We start from the raw sequence: 19,310 nt of genomic DNA on the forward strand, positions 1-19,310 counted from the left end.
CCCTGAGGGAAAACAAGGAAAATATCATTTAGCCATTCTGCCAAAAGATATAAAAGAGGTGACATCCTACAAACACCAGTTACCTCCACTTATTCCAGCAGTGGCAAAATTTCTTAAATTCTTTTTTGATAAGACACTTATTTTTCTTTGTCCCTCAATTTGTTCATTCATGGTTTCGCTTCCGCATAGCATCCGAAATCACAGATCTAAACACAAAAGTTACAACCCTGTCTAACAAATATTTGTTCCAAATCTGCAGAACAATGGTTATGGGGATTATAGAAATGGGGGAGTACCATTACAGAAATAATCAGATTCAATATGGTGCCCATGGACACGTCTGCCTGGTCGATTGGAGGAGGTATCCACGCACTAATTTTAGATATATTTCGGCTATGCACATATGAGAAAGGAGCAAAACCGGTGCAGCTATTTCAGAATTAAATAAATGCATACATTGTAAGAAAAAATGAAGTGTCAAAGATCTTGGTACAAAGGGGGTAAAGGAGGCGTAGTCGCAGAAACCAAAGCTCCTTACTGAGGCAGAAAGTACATTACAGACATAAAATTATCCCAGGAATTTTAGCACTTTAAATTTTGGGGATTGATTGAGAAGAAAACAAGAAGATGCCCCCCAACCATTGGGAAGGCGGATGAGGAGGCTGAACTGTGAAATAAATATTGTACTTAAGAATGTGGCAGTGAATTAAGACATAGTATACTCTACCTTGCTTTAAGATGCAAGCAAATTGTGTGTCCAAGTCAGCTGATCGAAACATGTTATTCAACAAAGTCGTGCAAGGCAGAGCCAAAGTTGACACTCGGATTCTTCTTTGGCCATCGATAGTAGTGTAAAGAACGGCAGACTAGAAACACAGAAACAAGCTCTAGTAAATGGCTATCAAATTGCACCACGAAAGAAAAAGGAATAAATAGGGAAAAATAGACATACAGTAACACTGCAAACAGCATTGACCAAAAATTCATTGCTGAAGATGCAAACAAATTTGTACCTGAAAAGAACATTCTGAACCATCCTGCAATTTGTCATCATGTTTCAATGTCACCATAATTGTTTTGTCACAGTCAATCTGCACAATGGAAAGCTCCTTGAGAAATGAGTACACTCCATTCAGAAGTCAGTCACACTAGCACATTCAACGGGAAATCAACTGTGTAGATATGCACACAAAAAAGGGGAATTGACAGGCAAGCTTAATTATTCAGAGCAAATAAATGACCGTGGAAGTTTGTATTTATCAACTAAAACCTAATAAAGACAATCTGAAAAAGATGGTGTTACAGCTTCATCGGTTGTGTCATCTCCACCCCCAGACTCGACAAAAGAACAGGACAAAACTCTGTATGGTGGAGAAATCAACATCGTTCGAAATCACTTAGAAAATCCGGCAGGGAATCGATAGAGAATCAGACAAATAAAAATATTGAGGCTGCACCTTTGCCTCATAGTAAACTATCAACTATAGTCAAACATAACATGGGGATGCTTGGTATTCCCCAAGAAATCTGCTACAGATGCTTTGAACTTAATACAGAAGCGCACAGTTAATCTATTAAATTTTAAGTTGTTGTGCTTGTGCTTTTTGCTTGGGAAGTGCATAATCTTCTTCTAAGGGGGGGAGGGAGAAGAGAGATAGAGAGACAAACCGCAGGTAGATCAACATCTGTTGGAATTCTTTTACAGTAATTTCCAGAGTACTCCTGAACTTGAATGCCCTGCAAATGAAACACGGTCGACATGAATTTTACACTTAAGTTCCATAAATGCAGTATGTTGCTGCTAGTTCTATGAAAGAAGCACAGGAAGACACAAAAACTGGGTAAAAACTGGGAAGCATACCTGACTACATCTTACACGCATTACTGCCTCAAACCCTTGGGGCCTAGTGATATTCCATCGAAGATCATTGTATAGCTTGGCAGAATCAGCAAGAGCAGAAAAAGGGAAATAGTAGTACACCTGACACAAGTGAAACATCCTTAAAGCTCAAGCCTAGATATAAAAGATATCAAAAGAAACATGAAGTGAAGTGGTTATCATATATCGTAAGTTGCATAATAAGAATGTTCATAAATTCCATTAACAGTAAGTGCATCGTAACCAAGGGCCTCGGGGAGAAGACAAGCTAAAATAGTAACAGCTTCACAGTTACCTGCCCACCAGTAGTTTTAGGGATGACCGAGATGGAGGCAATGTCTACATATGATTGAGTTGTGAGAAACACGTCAACACAGACCTGAAGCAGTTGAGATCTAATTAATTGATGTTAACGTTCATAATATGAAAAGACCAAAGATATTCTTAACATGCTAGTTGTGCTTAATGAATCATTCTTCCACAGGCTTTTTATGTAACTCACCTGATACTCGGCAAAATCAATAGCCATTGTCTTCAAAGTTTTATCAGCCGGCTGAAGTAACTTGTGAGCCTCCTGCAATAGGAAAATATTCAACTCTTCTGAATAAGCAATACCATGGTTTCTTTTTGGGGGGATAAGCTAGAAAAGTTTTATTCATCGCAACATTGGTGCTGGATATGTACATTACAAAAATTCGGATCCACGTTACTCCTGGAGACATGTAATGAAATTTATCGCTTGTCCAAGTCATATGAATGTACCATATTCACCTGAAGGCCAAAATAGACCTGAAGAAGGAATTAGAGCCCGTTTGCGCTAGCTGAATTTAAGTGGCTTTTAAGCATGAAGTGCTGAAAAGGGCTGGTATAAAACAGGGCTACAGAAGAGCAAGCGCAGGTGGTGGTATGCTATCCCAGCATGCATATGGCGGACTGAATGGACTAAAAGAAATAGAAGATGTTTTTAAGACTGCTAACTCTATCATGAATAAAATCTAACTGTATAATTTTGTTCTGCTCGTGGTGTAGATTGGACATCTACACGAGGTTGAATCAGTGTTACAAATGTTAGAAGCCCAACAGGATTAGAAAGGACATATTTTGGTTGTTTTGCTTCTGAAGATACTTTACAGTAGCAACAACACACCCTTTGTGCTAGTTTATCTATTAAATTACTTTACCTTCTCACAATAAAAAAGCATCAAGTGCTGGAAAGCACTTCTCAAGTGCCTGGGCTGAATTTATGAACAAGTAGTTCGAATTTGGATAGAAGTGCTGAAACTAAAAATAGACAGCTGATGTGATTGGTAAAAAGGTGCTCACTTTTTCTGTTAAAAAAAATAAAATACCTTTTTTATTAAAGTAATAAATTATATTAATGTCTATTGGAAACAACCTCTCTACCTTCACTAGGAAGAGGTAAGGTCTGTGTACACACAACCCTCCCTAGACTCCACCTGTGGGAATATACTGGGTTTGTTGTTGTTGTAATAAATTATACTCCTATTAATGTTTGGGCAAAAAAGCACGCCCGTATAGGAGAAGTAAATCAAAAAGTAGAAAACCTACAAAAATAGATGATTTTCTATGAACGACAACCAATCTTTTACACAAAAAGGAACCTTATGGGTGCACTAAAAAGAAAGAAGGGATAAAATACTACTCCCCAACTGAATAAAGTTTAATTTATACACCCTCAAAAGCTCTCCTATTTCTTTCCCTCTAAAAGACCCACACAGGTGCTAGCGACGCAAGCTTTCACGCCCTGCTTCTTCTCCTTCTACCATAACTCTGACTGAACATTTCCTCTTTCACAGTGTCTGGCATCACCTCAAGTAGACATTTTTCATGTCAATAAATTGAAATACCTATTTAATTGTCCTATTGTCCCTTTCATAAAAGTTGACAATTAAAACACAGCAGCTCTCACACTTATGCATGTTAAGGACAATACTGGAAGTCTCTTATGTATTCAACACTGGACAATTTTATGGCAGAGCCAACATGATAAATATGTATAAAGTTTTGGGACATTAAAATATGATATAAAGGCAAAAACTAGGGGACAGTGGATACACAACAATCTAAAAGAGAGACACCAGTGGTGGAGTAGCAAGAAGCCTTTAGCAATCAAGGAAAAGGCAGAACAAGAAAACAAGTGAAAAAAGCTCCTGCTAAAGGACAGATATATGCTGAACTAAAAACTGGTTCAACAAATTTACCTTTTCTGCAGCTGATACATTGGTTCTTCCTTCAGCTTCTCTAGCAGAAAGGGCTCCAATACCAGTAGATGGCAGCACTATAAAAATAGCAAGTACATCCAACATTTAGAAATGTATAACAATTTGTGTGGTCAAAGGTGCCCAGCTCATGCAACAGATCATTTCCAAGAACTATAACATCATAGGACTTATGAACTTGTTGATGCACCAGGTCAAGGAGAAAAAAGGAATTATAAGGCAATTGCCTAAAGCATGCTTTTATTTTACAAAGTATTCAGTCCAAATATTTGATGAGAGTTTCAAAACCATGAATTTACTGAAAATACAATCCAAACATAGCTATCTTAGTAATACTTCAATATTAAAAGCACCAGACAGTGCCATAGAAAGCAATCCTTCTATGGATCATCCTATTTAAGCAGATTGCATTAGACACCGAAGTTAAGCATAAATTAATAAAAGCAAAACAGCCAATCAGCAGTGCACTGCAAACAAGAGAGGGAGAAATCAAAGCTAAAACATTTTTAACACAAGCACGCGGAGAAAGATACAGTCTTGATTTTAGACACAGAAGGTTGTACATGATACTTATAGTTCACTGCACTTAACAACTTACCTGATTGAAACACAAGAAGTTTGCCTCCGGTGCTTTTCATTGCCAAGAAAGCAGCCTGAAGTAACAAAACGCAAAGTAAGAATCAATTGACCATCAGATTGATGGTTATACTTGCAATCATTCATCTGCATGCAGCAACACAATAATAATTTTTTTTTTTTGAGTTGATAACATAACACAATAATAAATTTTTCCAATCTCTTTCTCAGAATGGAAAGGTCTCACGCAACCGTGGTGAGCTAACTAGTCACATTTTGGAAGGAATGCAGAAAATACTTTTTCCATCTATGGATCAATGAGGCAAACTTGGGAAACTAACTTCATGTAAAGCATTGGTACCTTGACTGCAGCCCCAAAAGCTGAATCAGCAGTCCTGTTATTCTGGAACATTGTTGGGATGCTTTCTAGGAGAAGCTCTAGGTGCTGACGGCACTGAAAACACAACCAAGCAACCACATTCACATGATGCACTGAAATTCTTAGTCGTTTCGCTTTAAATAAGGGGAAAATGAACAGAAAGTTGGTCAACATCATGCAGAACTAACCTCCGAGAGCTGCACAATAACATCGGTTTGAAGGGGGGTGTAAACATCTTGGACATCAGGGACTATAAGCATCAATGGCTGCAAAGGTAGATCCAGAATCAACTTATCAGAAAACAGGCACTTCACCAACATAAACCGTTTTCCACAACCCTAATTCCATTTTAGAATCTATTTCAAAAGAACAGCGAACAAATCATATCGGAGAACAATGGCACAAGTGAAATAGAATCCAAATATACCAGGAAGAATAAAGAGAGAACTGCATAATCAAGCGCAATAGAGCAATTAGGCAGTAAAGGAGATGAGCAGCTAATTAAGGCAGAGAAGTCTAGAAGGGCAATAAAGTAACTCTTTTGTGAAGGCTAATTTTTTTTCCTACCACCCTATGACTTAATCACAGACAAGACAAGAAAAATGAATAAGGACAAGTTTACTTTGTTTTAGTAAGTGCTGCTAACTCCCTCTCCCCAGATGTCTTGGTTAAAGATTTGTCTATTTTTATTCACTTATAGAAATTCTGTTAGATGATATGAGAACACAGAGTTTTTTATAGAAATTTTTTCAGAAATGCATTAAGTTAATCATCTGGGCAACACCTTCCTGAAATCCAACAAGAACCATTTTACTAGTTTTGCATTCTTCCCCTTAAAAGTAATTGTCAATTCATCATTAGCACACAAAGAGAAAAAGGCAAGGATAACTGATTAAGATTCAACACTGATTTCAAAGCTCCTTTTAATTTCAGATGTTAAAGCTTAATTTAGCATAACCAAACTCATCTGAATGCGTCAAACCTGCTGTAATGCACGCTTGAGATTGTAAAAGTGGATAGTTGAGTCAAATGTAGCAACTCCAACCAAAGTCCGAGGACCTTCCTGCAATAAAAGTTGTCAATACAGCTCATAAACTTTCCAAGAATTAAAGTTTTGCATTAAAATCGAATACAAAAATGCAGCTTAGCTGGATAATATCACAAATAGTATTTATTCCCTAATCCATGCAGTGAATGCGAAATTCTAACCACTTGCCCACTAGATCATAGGTAGCTGTCTTTACCTACCACATCACCTCTGGTTCATTCAGCTAGTAAAAATGTCACCAGATGCCGAGAAAAGAGCCCCTCAATTGAAGACATTCAAGGGTTCACCTAAATCTTTTTGTCATGTTCATCATTTTCTTTAGACCTTCTGGAATGATTAAAAGACATTGCTTCATCACTAAGGAGATGTGAATCACAGGTTATCGCGTCATAATCTCTTCATCTTACAGCAACACCCCCCCCCCCCACCACACACACAAAAAAAACAGCCACTCAACCATAACGCTCTCTTGGATAAACCAAGGTTACCGGGCAGCATTTGCGCAACACCGCAGAATTCAGATGGAGACAAACTGGGTTCTCCATAAATCATACACATCAATAACCTTTTTCGTCATCTCAAACAGATAAATTAAAACGGGTACTTGCTTCGCTACATCAGAAGTTCTAATTAACCTCACTGATTTAGTACAAAACAGTGACATATTTATGATGATTCCACTTGAGAAGACAAAACAAATACTTTTCTATCTCTGTAATCTAAAGGTACAAAAACTGCATGCTGCATAACCAAAAACTACTTACAGGGAGATCAGAAATAACTTGGCTGATCGCACTGCAAGCAGCTGCAGTTGCACCAGTCTGTATGGCATTCATGGAAACGTCTATTAGGAAGAAATATACAGCCGGCATGGGATCTCGCACCTGAAATACAAGACAACTTCCAAGTTATTACTGCAAAATTCATGAAGTTAAAATTTGAATTAAGGAACTGTCAATAAATGTCTCTGTCGAAGTATTAGTTTAATTTTCTATATGCGAGGTCCTACTCGTCCACACTACTAACACCCTCAACCTATTGACTCTGTTGTCAACCGATCACACAGTATTCTCGGAGCAATAATTTGACAAGTCTTCCAGAGTTCAACATTTCACATCTCCCATTCATTGCTTACTGGACCCTTCTCCTCCTCCCCACATTCCTCTCTAGCTTTCTCTCTGTATGTATTATTTTTATACTACTTAAGGAGTTCACTGCTGAAAAAGATTTTGTAACGAATAATATACAGCACAACTGTTCCTCAAGTCTAAGCTAGACACCAAAAGAATGCTCATCAGTAGAATATTTCTTCTCCTTTTTCCCTTCTTTTTTTTTTGAATAAGTTAAATCAGCAACAGAATAGCAGACAGATAGCAACAACCTGGTGCTAAAAAGGTAACACAAGAGCCGACATTTGGAATAGATAGAAAAGGGTGCTGTGAACTGCAAGATTTCAGAATTACAATCCACTATGCCTCAATCTCAAATTAGTGTTTTCTTTATTATTTATTACTCCCTCAATAAGCTAAATGTGTCATCTAAATTGACACGGAGGGAGTAATTTTTTATAACAACCTCATTTTCAAATTAGTTGATATTGCAATATGAATCCTATGTATTTCATTCCACTCTATTCTGGTCCATTTACTAGCTTCCCCGACCATTAAAACAAGTTTAGAGAGTAAATTTGAAAGCTCAAAGATGCTTAAACCGAAAGTTCAGCGCCACGAATGTCAACTTAATATGAAATTACTTCTATAAAGTCATGTAATCACATCCCAAACCAATGTTCTAAAAGGTACCAACCATATATTCCTTGGTAGCGACAAACTCAACAGTTCCTCGGCATAGTTCGGGCCTTTCATCAGCATCTCTACGCCTGCCATCTGGACCCAAGTTGCAGTGATAGTCACGTGGAGTTTCATCGGTATGCCCTGCAAAAAGAAGCCAACAAACATGACTACATTACAGCACAATTTCATTCAAAATGCAGCATTAGGAAATTGAAAATGGTTCTACATTTCAAGTTGTGCATTCGATTTATTCACTGAAGCTGATGGCAATAGGAGTTTAATCCATTTTCCTTTTAGAGTCGGTTGTTTTGGAAATATGCAATCTGTGAATAGCATGGACACTGGCCAATTGGTCTTCAACAAGGAGATTGAACGTTTTCTACTATATCACAATCATGCACATCCACTAGGAAGGGTGATTCAGGAAATACAAGCTATACCATAGAAAATGGCAGAGGTGTTGCTGTCAAAGCAGGACCAGATCACTAAAAATAGGATGGCCAATGTTGAAGCCAGCTTGTGCGCATATTGTCTACGTGAGTCCCCAACATGAAAGAGAGAGAGAGAGAGAAAGTCGGAGATTATTTCCTTTTACTGCCCCACATCATAACATTAGTCCACTTATGAAGTTGCTCTATGGCCGGCTTAATGTATAGACTTAGTCAACCTATAGGATCGTCTAAGTATATATCAATGTTACTTTCGAACAGCAATTATATCTCAAGTTGGTCCAGAAAAGACTACGTTAAAAGATATTTTTTTTCTTCATTGTTTCTTATGAAATGCAAGGTGTAAGAGTAAGAAGGCTCACATGTTCTCAGTTGACCAGTAAAAATGTATACTAGACGCCTGAAAATGTGCTTAAGTTTTTCGTTAGAATAGTTAGAACAGAAAATATCTAGAACAAAGTAAATTTGATGCTTCTATGTAGAGTCCTGTGGTTTTTCGCAAAACATCACGTCCTAGCTATGTTGGATTTCAATCTTGAGTCCCTAAATAATAGAGCCGTGCTCTAAACTCCAAACATCACATAACAGTAAGTTAGTGGGAATAAATAAATTTCATTCTTACCACACAAGTTACAGATGAAACGTCTTCCTTGATCAATAAACTTCACAAAAGGATTTATATAGCCTTTGCAACGAGAGCACCGAACAGGACCACTTTCCCCAAAATCAACCACCTATCAAGGAAAGCAACAAGAAGGTAAAAGAACTAACAAATTAATTCATTCTGCCTTCAGTAAGCTACAGAAATCAATTTACATTATTAAAGTGCTCCAATGTGCTCAGAAAATGGAGTAAGCAGAGATGATAACAGATATATAACCGGCATAAACCTAGAACTTCTGATGATTAATAGAAACAATTTCCACTCTGGGGATCACAATTCGTCCCTTTTGGCCACCAATAAGAAAAAGGAAAACCACAAAGAGTCACTACAGTCAACTGTGCATCTTAGCATACATCATCACCCACGCAAGTCCAAACCATCTCAGAATTTCCCACCACACAACAATATGCTATCCAACAATGTAAGAGGAGGTGTTCACATCTTCTTCTGAGTACTCTTCCTCTTCCTCCAATTCTCGGCCGTCAAGATTACCCCCTTGGCAAGTTAGCCAAGTGAAAAAAAACACCTTCCTCAACACCCTTGGGATCCATATTGAGACATGTCGAAAAAGCTGACTACTCCCTAATCAGAAGCTTTTCATAATAGCATTTAACAGAAAGTACGATGTTATCCCCAGCCCCCCATCACCATACATCATATCTATCTGGTACAATTCTTTGTTTGTGAAGCAATTCAACCAAACTTTGAAATTAAGCAAACTCACAAGTTCCTCCTAAACCTCAAACCGCATTGCATAAAGTTATGAGAGAACTAGGAAAGAAACTGCTGCTAGACATTTAAAGCTCAAATAAGATAGTGACTTTTACAAACGAGAGAATACATTTTAGTTTAGTTACCGAATTTTGTATTTTTTTTCTCTTTGATAACCGAGAAACTCCCGAGAGTCATGGTGCATGGTTCGAATCAGTGGATAATGGGCATGCCCCTCTACCCTTCTCCACCGAAATACCAGGCTTTTGTCTGTGGCAATGTTCAAGCATGTGACCTTTGCCTAACCCACACATCACATGTTGTACTCTTACCGCTAGAACAAAGCCCTGAGGCCAATTTTGTAGTCTTTTCTCTTTATGTAAAAGAAACGACAAAGTGTTAAACAGCAGTCGTTTCACTTTGTTTTTCCCCTTTTATTAAGGTATTCATTTTTATTTTTATTTATTGGATGGAGGATAACTGAAAGAATATCCCTTCATCACATAAAGTATGTTCACAATGAGGTAACTTCTCATTACAGAACATCCTCAATATATTTGTCAACCTAGGTACGCAAGCGAAAGCCAGAGAGATGCAACTAATTATCCAAAAGCCAGTATCATCCCTACGTTTTCACTGCCATCTCCTAAAAGCACAGATAAGAATAACAAATATTTATTAGCGCATTCCATTTCCTGAACTACTACCTCCCCAGCACTTGATCACTTAGATCTCTAGATCTCTCGGTTTATCTAGTGCCGTAAAGTTTCAAGACTAGTTCATCTTTGTTTTACCTTTCCGTTTTTCTGCTATCCTCTCCTTCTATGGTATCACCATTTTCCGGGCGCTCTTCATACCACTTAGATAGCAAGACTTGTAACACTTTTACTAACTAGAGTGCGAAACACTCGTCCAGCATAAAAAGATGCCTTCGTCACTACTACCATCTACTTCAAGTGACTTCCTACCACGCCACAGGTTCATACAATAGGGTTGGCATCAGAGATTATAGCTAATGCTGACATTGACAATTTTTTATGGTAACAGCAGCCAACTTTCTTCACTCAAGTAAATGTACATTTAGCAAGAAATACTCTTGTATAACCCTTACTGATGCAAACCATAAAATATATATATATGAAATATCTGGGCAGAACTATATCTGCACTAGACAAAGATTCAGGTATAAAGTTTATTAACTGCAGCTTTATGTGTACTTCAAATGGTGTAAATTAAGTAGACATATAGCTAGCCTTCTTAAATTCCCTTAGGGACCGTTGGATTAGTGGGATTAGGATAGTAATCGCGGTATAAAATTTCGGATTAAATTTATCTGGTGTTTGGTTATGAGTATTAGCTAATACCCGAGGGAGCACAGAGTACGGCTATTAAAGTTAGAACATATAGATGGCAAAGAGTGCATTACCGGGAGGGGCTCTTCAGATGGATGAGGAAGAGCCAAGGGCTGGACCAATAAAGCCCATGGCATTGCCGAGGTTGTCAAAAAGTCAACAGTGCATGGAATCTGTTACACAAACAGCAAGGACCAAAATTAATTAAAATGTATGGTTAATAAGCTTTTCTTTCCATAGAAAGATGAAAGAGCATACATACAGAAACCATATAGGAAAGAATTATGTTTAGACAAAAGAACAATGCAAAGAAGTTTAGTACCTGATTAAGAGTACACCTCATGAACCGTGGGCTGCAATTTCCAGTGTCCCTAACAATATAGTCACTTGTGGCAGGCTTCAAGTGGGGCATAAAAGTAAATCAGGAAAAAGCAGTAAAACCAAAACAAAAAAAATAGATTAATTTGAACCCTTAAGAGGCAAGCATAACCAGTTGAAGATAAGATAGTTCATACGTAAATGCAATAGTCCAATACAACCAAGCAAGATATCATAGCCAAATGTTTTCTTTCTTTAAAGGAAATGATAATTTACCGGAGGGGGATTGGCTTGGTTGCCTTGTCGGGTTTCATGCAGAACTACAGAGGCATTTGGAATTGGGCGCGGGATTTGATTGGGATCAACTTTTGATGGGCTGGTATGACCAATAGAAGGTGTTATCGAAGCCACTGCCTGATTTGGAAGAGGAGGCGCCATTCCATACATACTTGGTGGTTGCATCGAACCAGGAATAGCAGAAGGTGGAGGCCCCTGTCAATAAGTAAACTCAGAATATGTACTTCACATGAAAGTGGAAATACAATGCAAACTGAAACCAATCTACTTGATCCAAAATATCCACAGAATTTTAGAATTTCAATAGAAAACAAAGGAAAAAACACTTCTTATAAAAAAAAACTAAAGAAAACACTATATTGTGCCATGTACTTTAGGGTGTTTTTGAATTAAATGTAAATTTTTTGTGAGGTTGCTATACCTCTTCTTCTAATTACGAAAGGATAGCTAGGTTGTTGTAGGTTCAGTTGTGAAAGACAGTCATCCTTTTCAGATGGTCCAGCCAAACTTATGCAAACGTATATACTTAAGATTTTATTTTTATTTTTGATAAATACTTATATACTTAATATTAAAATAATGATTATGTAAAATAGTGGCACATTAGATAACAAATTCATAGAAGGATTTCATTACTTAGACTTTGAATTAATTTAGATAAATAAGCAAATGCTACTCAAAAGAAATTTTTTAGCAATTTTCAAGAACGTCCGTATCCCAAGCAAAGATATAAAAACTTATAAATAAAAATAAATTCTATTTATGGAGTAAAAATAAATAAACAATAATAAAAAAAACTATTTAATAACTTTGAATAATGAAAGAATTCCAAACAACATGTTAAAAGTTAAAAGATAAAGTATCTCCAATAAGTAATTTTATTAATAGCAATTACTCAGAGTTTTATATGGGGAAAAAAGATAAAAAGAAAATTTATATAAACAACAACAACAACAACAACAACAAAAAAGCCAGTGTAATCCCACAAGTGGGTCTGGAGAGAGTAGTGTGTACGCAGACCTCAGCCCTACCTTGAGAAGATAGAGAGGTTGTTTCTAACAGACCTTCGACTCAAGGAAAGATGAAAAAAGAAGCAATAACAACATAATGCACATAATACCAAAATGAGAATTATTTAACATAGTGGTACATTTTATTACAAATTCATAAAAAGACTTCTCTAATTATCTTTAAATGAATTAGAAATCACAAGTTCCTGGATATTATTGATTCTTTCTATCCTACGGTCATGAAGCATCTCTTCAACGCTAGATTTTGATGATTACTAAAGATCATTAAACGCATAGAATTTGATTATTAACACATCTCGTGTGACTTGTTGATCCAAAAACTTCTGTCCAGATAAAGAAATATATATCCTATGACTTCCTTCTTTTGTAGTCTATCATAGGCAAGAACTAAACTTATCTCTCAGCTTCAAAGATCATATGAAATAAATTATACTCGGTTAATGAGATTAGTGGAAATTCTTAACACCATGCATCTGAAGAAAACTCTATTATTTTTGTCCCTTCAATAGCATATCCACATGACTCTATCATACCTTTTTTTATGGAAAAAAACATAAATTTCACCTTTCAAAACAAGTACAGTAAGATACGCATATAAAGATAACCTGATGGGGTGGCATTTGCCACGACTGTGTTCCATAAGGGGCACCCATGGGTGGAGGCATGCCTTGACCAGGTGCTGCAAATGGAGAGGGACCTGAAGGAGGTGGCCCATTCTGCAATGATCCCGAAAATGGTGCTGGCGCAACTGGTGCTGTGCTGACAGATGATGGACCGCCAAAGGGTGAGCGCATACTCGGAGGCTGAGAAGGAGTGCCAGATGAAACCATAGCTGGTGGAGAAGCTCCAAATGGTGGCCTCATTGTATTGCTTGGAGGAGGAAAACGTGCTCCACCCTGCATCATTCCCGGCCCACCTGCAGGTGGCCCATTACTAACCGAACTAGAAATGCTTGATGGTGGCGGCACAGCTGAACCTGTGGTCAATGGCGAAGAAGCAAAAGGACCCGGAGGCCCTGGACGAGGACCCAATGCAGACGGCGGGGCTGTACCGCCAATAGAAGGAGGCATTGCACCAGGAGGAGGTGGCCGAGATGCAAAGGGAGGAGCAGATTGAGCCACATGAGGAGGGCCAGTTGGTCTAGAAGCTACATTAGGAGGCAATCCAGTGTGTGGAGGACCGCCACTAGGACCTCTCGGAAACACACCAGGTGGTGGAGGTCCTGGACGACTAACGGCTGGTCCACCAGCAAAAGGTGGCTGCTGCTGCCCAAATGGTGTATTATTAGGCCTAGGAGCACTAGGTGGCTGCTGCCCAAATGGGTTATTAGGCCTCGGTGACTGGTTAGGTCTATTTAGTTGTAGATTTTGCATACCATCAGCAAGTGCATTAGGGTTATAGTTGGGTGGTGGTCTATTCCCTGGTCTAGGTCCCCCTGGAGCTGCCATTGATTATTCCCAAATTTCCCACCTACACAAATTCCGATTCAACTAAGTTACACAAGCTCTGTCCCACAATCACCTGATCTCATACATAGAAATGAGACAGATAATAAACATAAAAATAGAGCATTAAGGAACTGGTGAAACATACAAAAATTACGAGGCTATAAATAATTAAAAAAGGGATAATAGCACTTTTGGTCCCTCAATTATTGGTAAATCTAATTTTGATCCTTGTGATATATGACTAAGCACATTTAACCATCAACTAATTAAAACGTGTGTTTATGTCTTTTTATATAACTTTATTACTCTCACATATGAAGTAACAGTACAAATTTGACAGAACACATTGGTAATAAATGATATAATAGTTAATAATTCATTAGAATTGTGTAAATTTACAGACGGGATCAAAAGTACACATTTTAATTAATTGAAGGTCAAAAGTGCTTAGCAAGAGCAAGATATCACAAGGATCAAAATCAGAATTTGTTGATATTTGAGGGACTATAAAGCGCGAATTCCCCAAACAAATTTAAAAAAAAAAAAAAAAGCCTCACCAGCTGAGATGTTAATGGAATTGAAGGACGTCGACGCCGGCAGCAAGGAAACGGCGTCGTCTGTTGTGAACTGAGAATGAATTCGCCAAAACCTTTACCGTTACAAGTGAACCCGGTTTTCAATGATTCGACTGATTTCGATCTGAAGCAAAAAAAAACAATTAGATTAATAAAAATTAGATCTTTAAAAGAAAATCTAAGTCCGAAATCAAACAAATCCAATAATTGAATACATTCACATAAACATAGCATAAAACTATCACTTTCACATCGGAAAGAAATTTAAACCTGAAGATCTAGGGGAAGAAGATAGCATGTGACAAGCTAGAGAAAAGGACGGGGAGTGGGTGGGTTTATAGATCAGAATTTGGTGAAGATTTCACAGAGATCGGACAATTATTCAATGGGGAAGAAGGTCATTTAGATGTAGGTGTAAATATTTTAGTTTGCCTGAGAAAATAGAGATTTTCTTAATCTCCACCTTGTTTTATTATTTATTTATTTTCATTTTATTACCTATATATAATGTATTATATGTATTAGAGACATAACACAATTTGATTGGTCGAAACACCTGAAAATGACGTCAAATCCAGACATAACGAGATTATATGTTGGACTGTGATACCCCGTTTAATTTTGACTTGTAACTATATTCCTGGTTTTTTATAACATAATTTTTTTTTCTTATGCTTTCTTTCTAAGATATTAGTTTTAACTATTGTGTTGATAGTTTGGGACAAATGGCTTGTTTGGATGGTTGTTATATATCTTTTTATAATGTACCGTATCTATAGTGTTGTATTGTATTATATCGTTTTGATGTATATAATATTGAATAGATTATATTGTTTCCCGTCATTTCATGATGCCATGTGCCAACAATAACGAGTAAACTTGCAATATTACAAATAAAAAGTAAGATATGAGGTAGAATTATTATATAAAAAGGTAGGGTAAAGGATAAAATAGTATTATTTAAGAACAAAGAAGGTCAAGATGAGGAAAAAAATAAGGTGACGACGCGACCACATTAAACCGATCGTTCCATAAAGTGGCAGTTTTCTTTGTTTCGTAACGACGGATTTAACTATACGATATAATAAATTTTAAGTAACAATCAAAACAAAATTATATTTAACGTAACAATACGATACAATTCAACATATAACGGTCATTCAAACAAGTTGTAGAGTATAGTTGTTGGCTCTATTGATAGTTTGATGTCACTTCTTGTTAAGTTGTAATTTTAAATTCACTCACATTATTATATTAGTTATTATCGTAATATAATCAAAATCAATAAAATAACTGTGTACAAAGAGTTATGCGTTACATTTTCACATTAGATTAACTAATAGAGTGAAATCCTCTTAGAATAATTTTGTTCATTTCAATTTTTGTAATTGGCAAGTAAAACTAATTCAATCACATAAATATGTGCAAAGAGTTCTGTGTTACATTTTCACATTAGATTAATTTATAGAGTGAAATCCTCATAGAATAATTTTGTTCGTTTTAATTTTTGTAACTGGCAAGTAAAACTAATTCAATCACGTAAATATGTTAAAATGTCCTCCAAAATTATGTAGAGCTTTATTTTTAATTTGTCTACATATTATCCTCGACCTCGTAACAAATGCTTTCGTGTTTATAACCTTTATAGTCGTAAGTAATGGGACACTACGTTGCGATTAGTTAGATCTGTTTTCTATTGCACTCTCGTAGCCATCCTGAGCACCAATAAAACTTGAGGTAAAATTACTTTCAAGATGTTTTCACCAAATAAAAGGTGAGCAATACATGTGATAAAACTATAGATAAGATTGTTGTATATGGAAAAAAACGCATAAACTTTATAGGAATTCCAATTTATTATTGAATTCCTGCATAAAGCCATAAACATTAGCGATAATATTCATGTATTTTGAATTTATTTTCATTCCATTTTTATTAAAATAAGCATATGATTTATGATCATTTAAGTATTAGCACATGTATACTATATTTTTTTCAACACACATAAGCGTACCACTAGGTGAAACTCTCATACCCATGTTGTGGAAAGCTGAGAAAAACTCCCTCTACAAATATTCTCTTACCCCTGAGATGGCCCCATCCCCACTCCTCGCACAAGATCAAATACCACCCCCACCACTAATCCCCCAGATCCACCGGACACTAGTTCAACACCGATGGAAGTTGAACCAACTCAAAAAGAAAAAATGAATACCTTTAAGGAGATACTAAAGGGAAAAAACTTGATAAAGTCAAGTGTATACAAGGCAGTGGCCAAATCAACCACCATTGATGACGCCACTAGGCCCATCATTCTCAGCCAAGAACAAAAAAAAAAAGGCTCTACCATCCTTGGCGATTCTCTATAATCGTTAAGATTTTTGGAAAAAAAGGTACCATACCACCTATTGAAATTGAAATTGTAGCACCTATGAAATCCCAGCGAACAACTGACACTCATAGATCAGAGCTAGGATTTCTTTATGGTGAAATTCGAAAAAGAAGAAAGTATGATGATTGCCCTACAAGGAAAGATTTTTCAGTATTTTCTTATGATGACCTGGTCGAGAGAGTACCATGGTTCATCACGGGAAACTTCCTCTCCGTCAGGAATTGGGAACCAAATTTCGTATCGACAAAATCGAAAATATATGTCACTACCATCTGGATCTGGCTTCCCAATTAGCAAGAGAGTTCTGCAATAGAGAGATCTTGTAAACGGTCGGGAGAAGGGTTGGTAGGCTGCTGAAAATCAATACGTGTAATTCTGCCACTTTAAGAGGCAGATACGCACGGATCTATATCCAAGTACCCATAGAGGTACCCCTCCAAACAATGGTGCTAATTAGGGAGCATAAGCAGCCAATTGAGTATGAAGGGGAGGGCATCTTATGCAAAGGGTGTGGGTGACTGGGCCACCTGCTCAAAAAATGCCAAAATCAAAGGCCAGTAGAGGCAAACGAGGCCGCGAAGATGTAGACGACGACCCACAGTGCCCATGGGGGCGTGGACTGAAAAATGGTGGAATTCTCATGGAGATCAAAAAGGCAAGGGAGAATGGAGGGAACCAAAAATCATAGACGACCAGAGGCAACAGAGAGCAGACCGGGAGGCGGAAAGCGGCCACCGGATTCAAGTAAGTTTTTCGTCCTTAGTAGCATCAAGGAGGATGAGGGCGGCGATAGGGCTGCAAAAAAATTGGCCAAACAAGACAGGCCCAACAGGCACCATATGGGCCTCGTCTAACCAGTCCCCAAAGGGACATGCAACTTAGGCCATATGGGCCCAAGTTACAAATGTTAGGGCCACTAGCGCACAACCCAAGCCAAAAGCACAAATTACAGCCTCTGCCTAATTTGGAATACATGCAAGGCACGTTCCCCCCAACGACACACATCTCTCCTGCCTCTCACACGGCCCAAAGGGGAAACGCACCCATATTGGGTAAGAATAATACCCAAAATGAATTCCCAAATCTCATACCCCCTAACTTTGACATAAGTCAACTCTCGGGGTCCACTAACGGGGCTAAGTCCAACCTCGCTACTGGCATTACTAATATTAGGCAAGGGGAAAGGGATTTAATTACGCAATCTCACTCACCTTCTCACACCATAACCCACCATGTTTCTCATCATCATTCCCCCTCTACTGATTTGATTGACGTCATCGCCTCCCAAAGATCTCAAATGATGGGAAATCTTCATGCACAGAAACCCAATGGTGAAGGTCTTTGCTTAAAAGAAAAGGGATGTACAACAGTTGGAAAAAACTCCACTACCAGTCTAGACATCAACAATGGAGGAGAAACCAAACAACCTAACAAACAAGAACAGCATGCAGAGCCAAGGAGAGGATCCAACCCCAATACTGTATCATCTACCCCACTTCCCATGGACCACATCCCAACCTCATGGTTGGAGATGGCTCTGTAAGGTGTTGCATTTTTCCGGAACTTCACAATAGGGATAGTGCCTATCTCAGTAGTCATTCAAAAACCACACTACCTGGCCAAACTAGTCACAGCCAGCCTGAACTATGCCTTGCTGAACTATGGCCACCAGTTGTGGTTGGCAACACTCATGCAAGCCCAGTTTGTACTGAGCCACCAGACAATGACTACATATCACTTGACTTTCCTCTTACACCAGATAAGTCACACCCTCCCTTTCTTCCCACTAGCCCCCCATGGGAGGGGACCCCATCAACAATGACAGGGTCAGAAAATGTTCACGAACACCTAGAGACAACCAACGCAGAATTAGAGGAAATGTTGGCAAGGTTCGGAGTGCCCAAGACCAAAGCTATGCTCCAACAACATGAGGAAATAATAAAGTTCAGAGGGCTCGGGAGAGAAATGCTTGTCGTAGCCTTAGAGCCAAACTCATGAGACTCAGATGTGAACCTAAAACCAGTGATGTCCCAGTAAACCACGCAGACCTCTCCTGGAATGGAGAACCAATAGGGGAAAGCCAAATGCCTAAAAAGGAAGCCCCCCTAGCTTTCCAGTTGATGAAATTCATCAGTATAGGCTGGTTCGTGACTTCCAT

At 37.9% G+C, this 19,310-nt stretch overlaps 1 protein-coding gene across 2 annotated transcripts; it reads right to left on the bottom strand.

Moving 5' to 3' along the window:
- Nucleotides 1-1,013: 1,013 nt before the first annotated feature.
- Nucleotides 1,014-15,236, bottom strand: LOC109219309 (protein transport protein Sec24-like At4g32640; the record flags this gene model as incomplete). Of its 2 annotated transcripts, none has more annotated exon segments than XM_019383745.1 (19): nt 1,014-1,091; nt 1,669-1,737; nt 1,862-1,981; nt 2,175-2,258; nt 2,382-2,453; nt 4,102-4,178; nt 4,718-4,772; nt 5,057-5,149; nt 5,263-5,340; nt 6,057-6,137; nt 6,887-7,006; nt 7,929-8,056; nt 8,987-9,098; nt 11,166-11,264; nt 11,414-11,488; nt 11,686-11,901; nt 13,343-14,207; nt 14,743-14,884; nt 15,031-15,236. In XM_019383745.1, coding segments are annotated over 17 exon segments (2,400 nt in total), but the record flags the coding sequence as incomplete, so codon positions are not given.
- Nucleotides 15,237-19,310: the final 4,074 nt, after the last annotated feature.

This window comes from Nicotiana attenuata, unplaced genomic scaffold (genome assembly GCF_001879085.1).
Source record: "Nicotiana attenuata strain UT unplaced genomic scaffold, NIATTr2, whole genome shotgun sequence".
In the NCBI taxonomy this organism is placed as follows: domain Eukaryota; kingdom Viridiplantae; phylum Streptophyta; class Magnoliopsida; order Solanales; family Solanaceae; genus Nicotiana; species Nicotiana attenuata.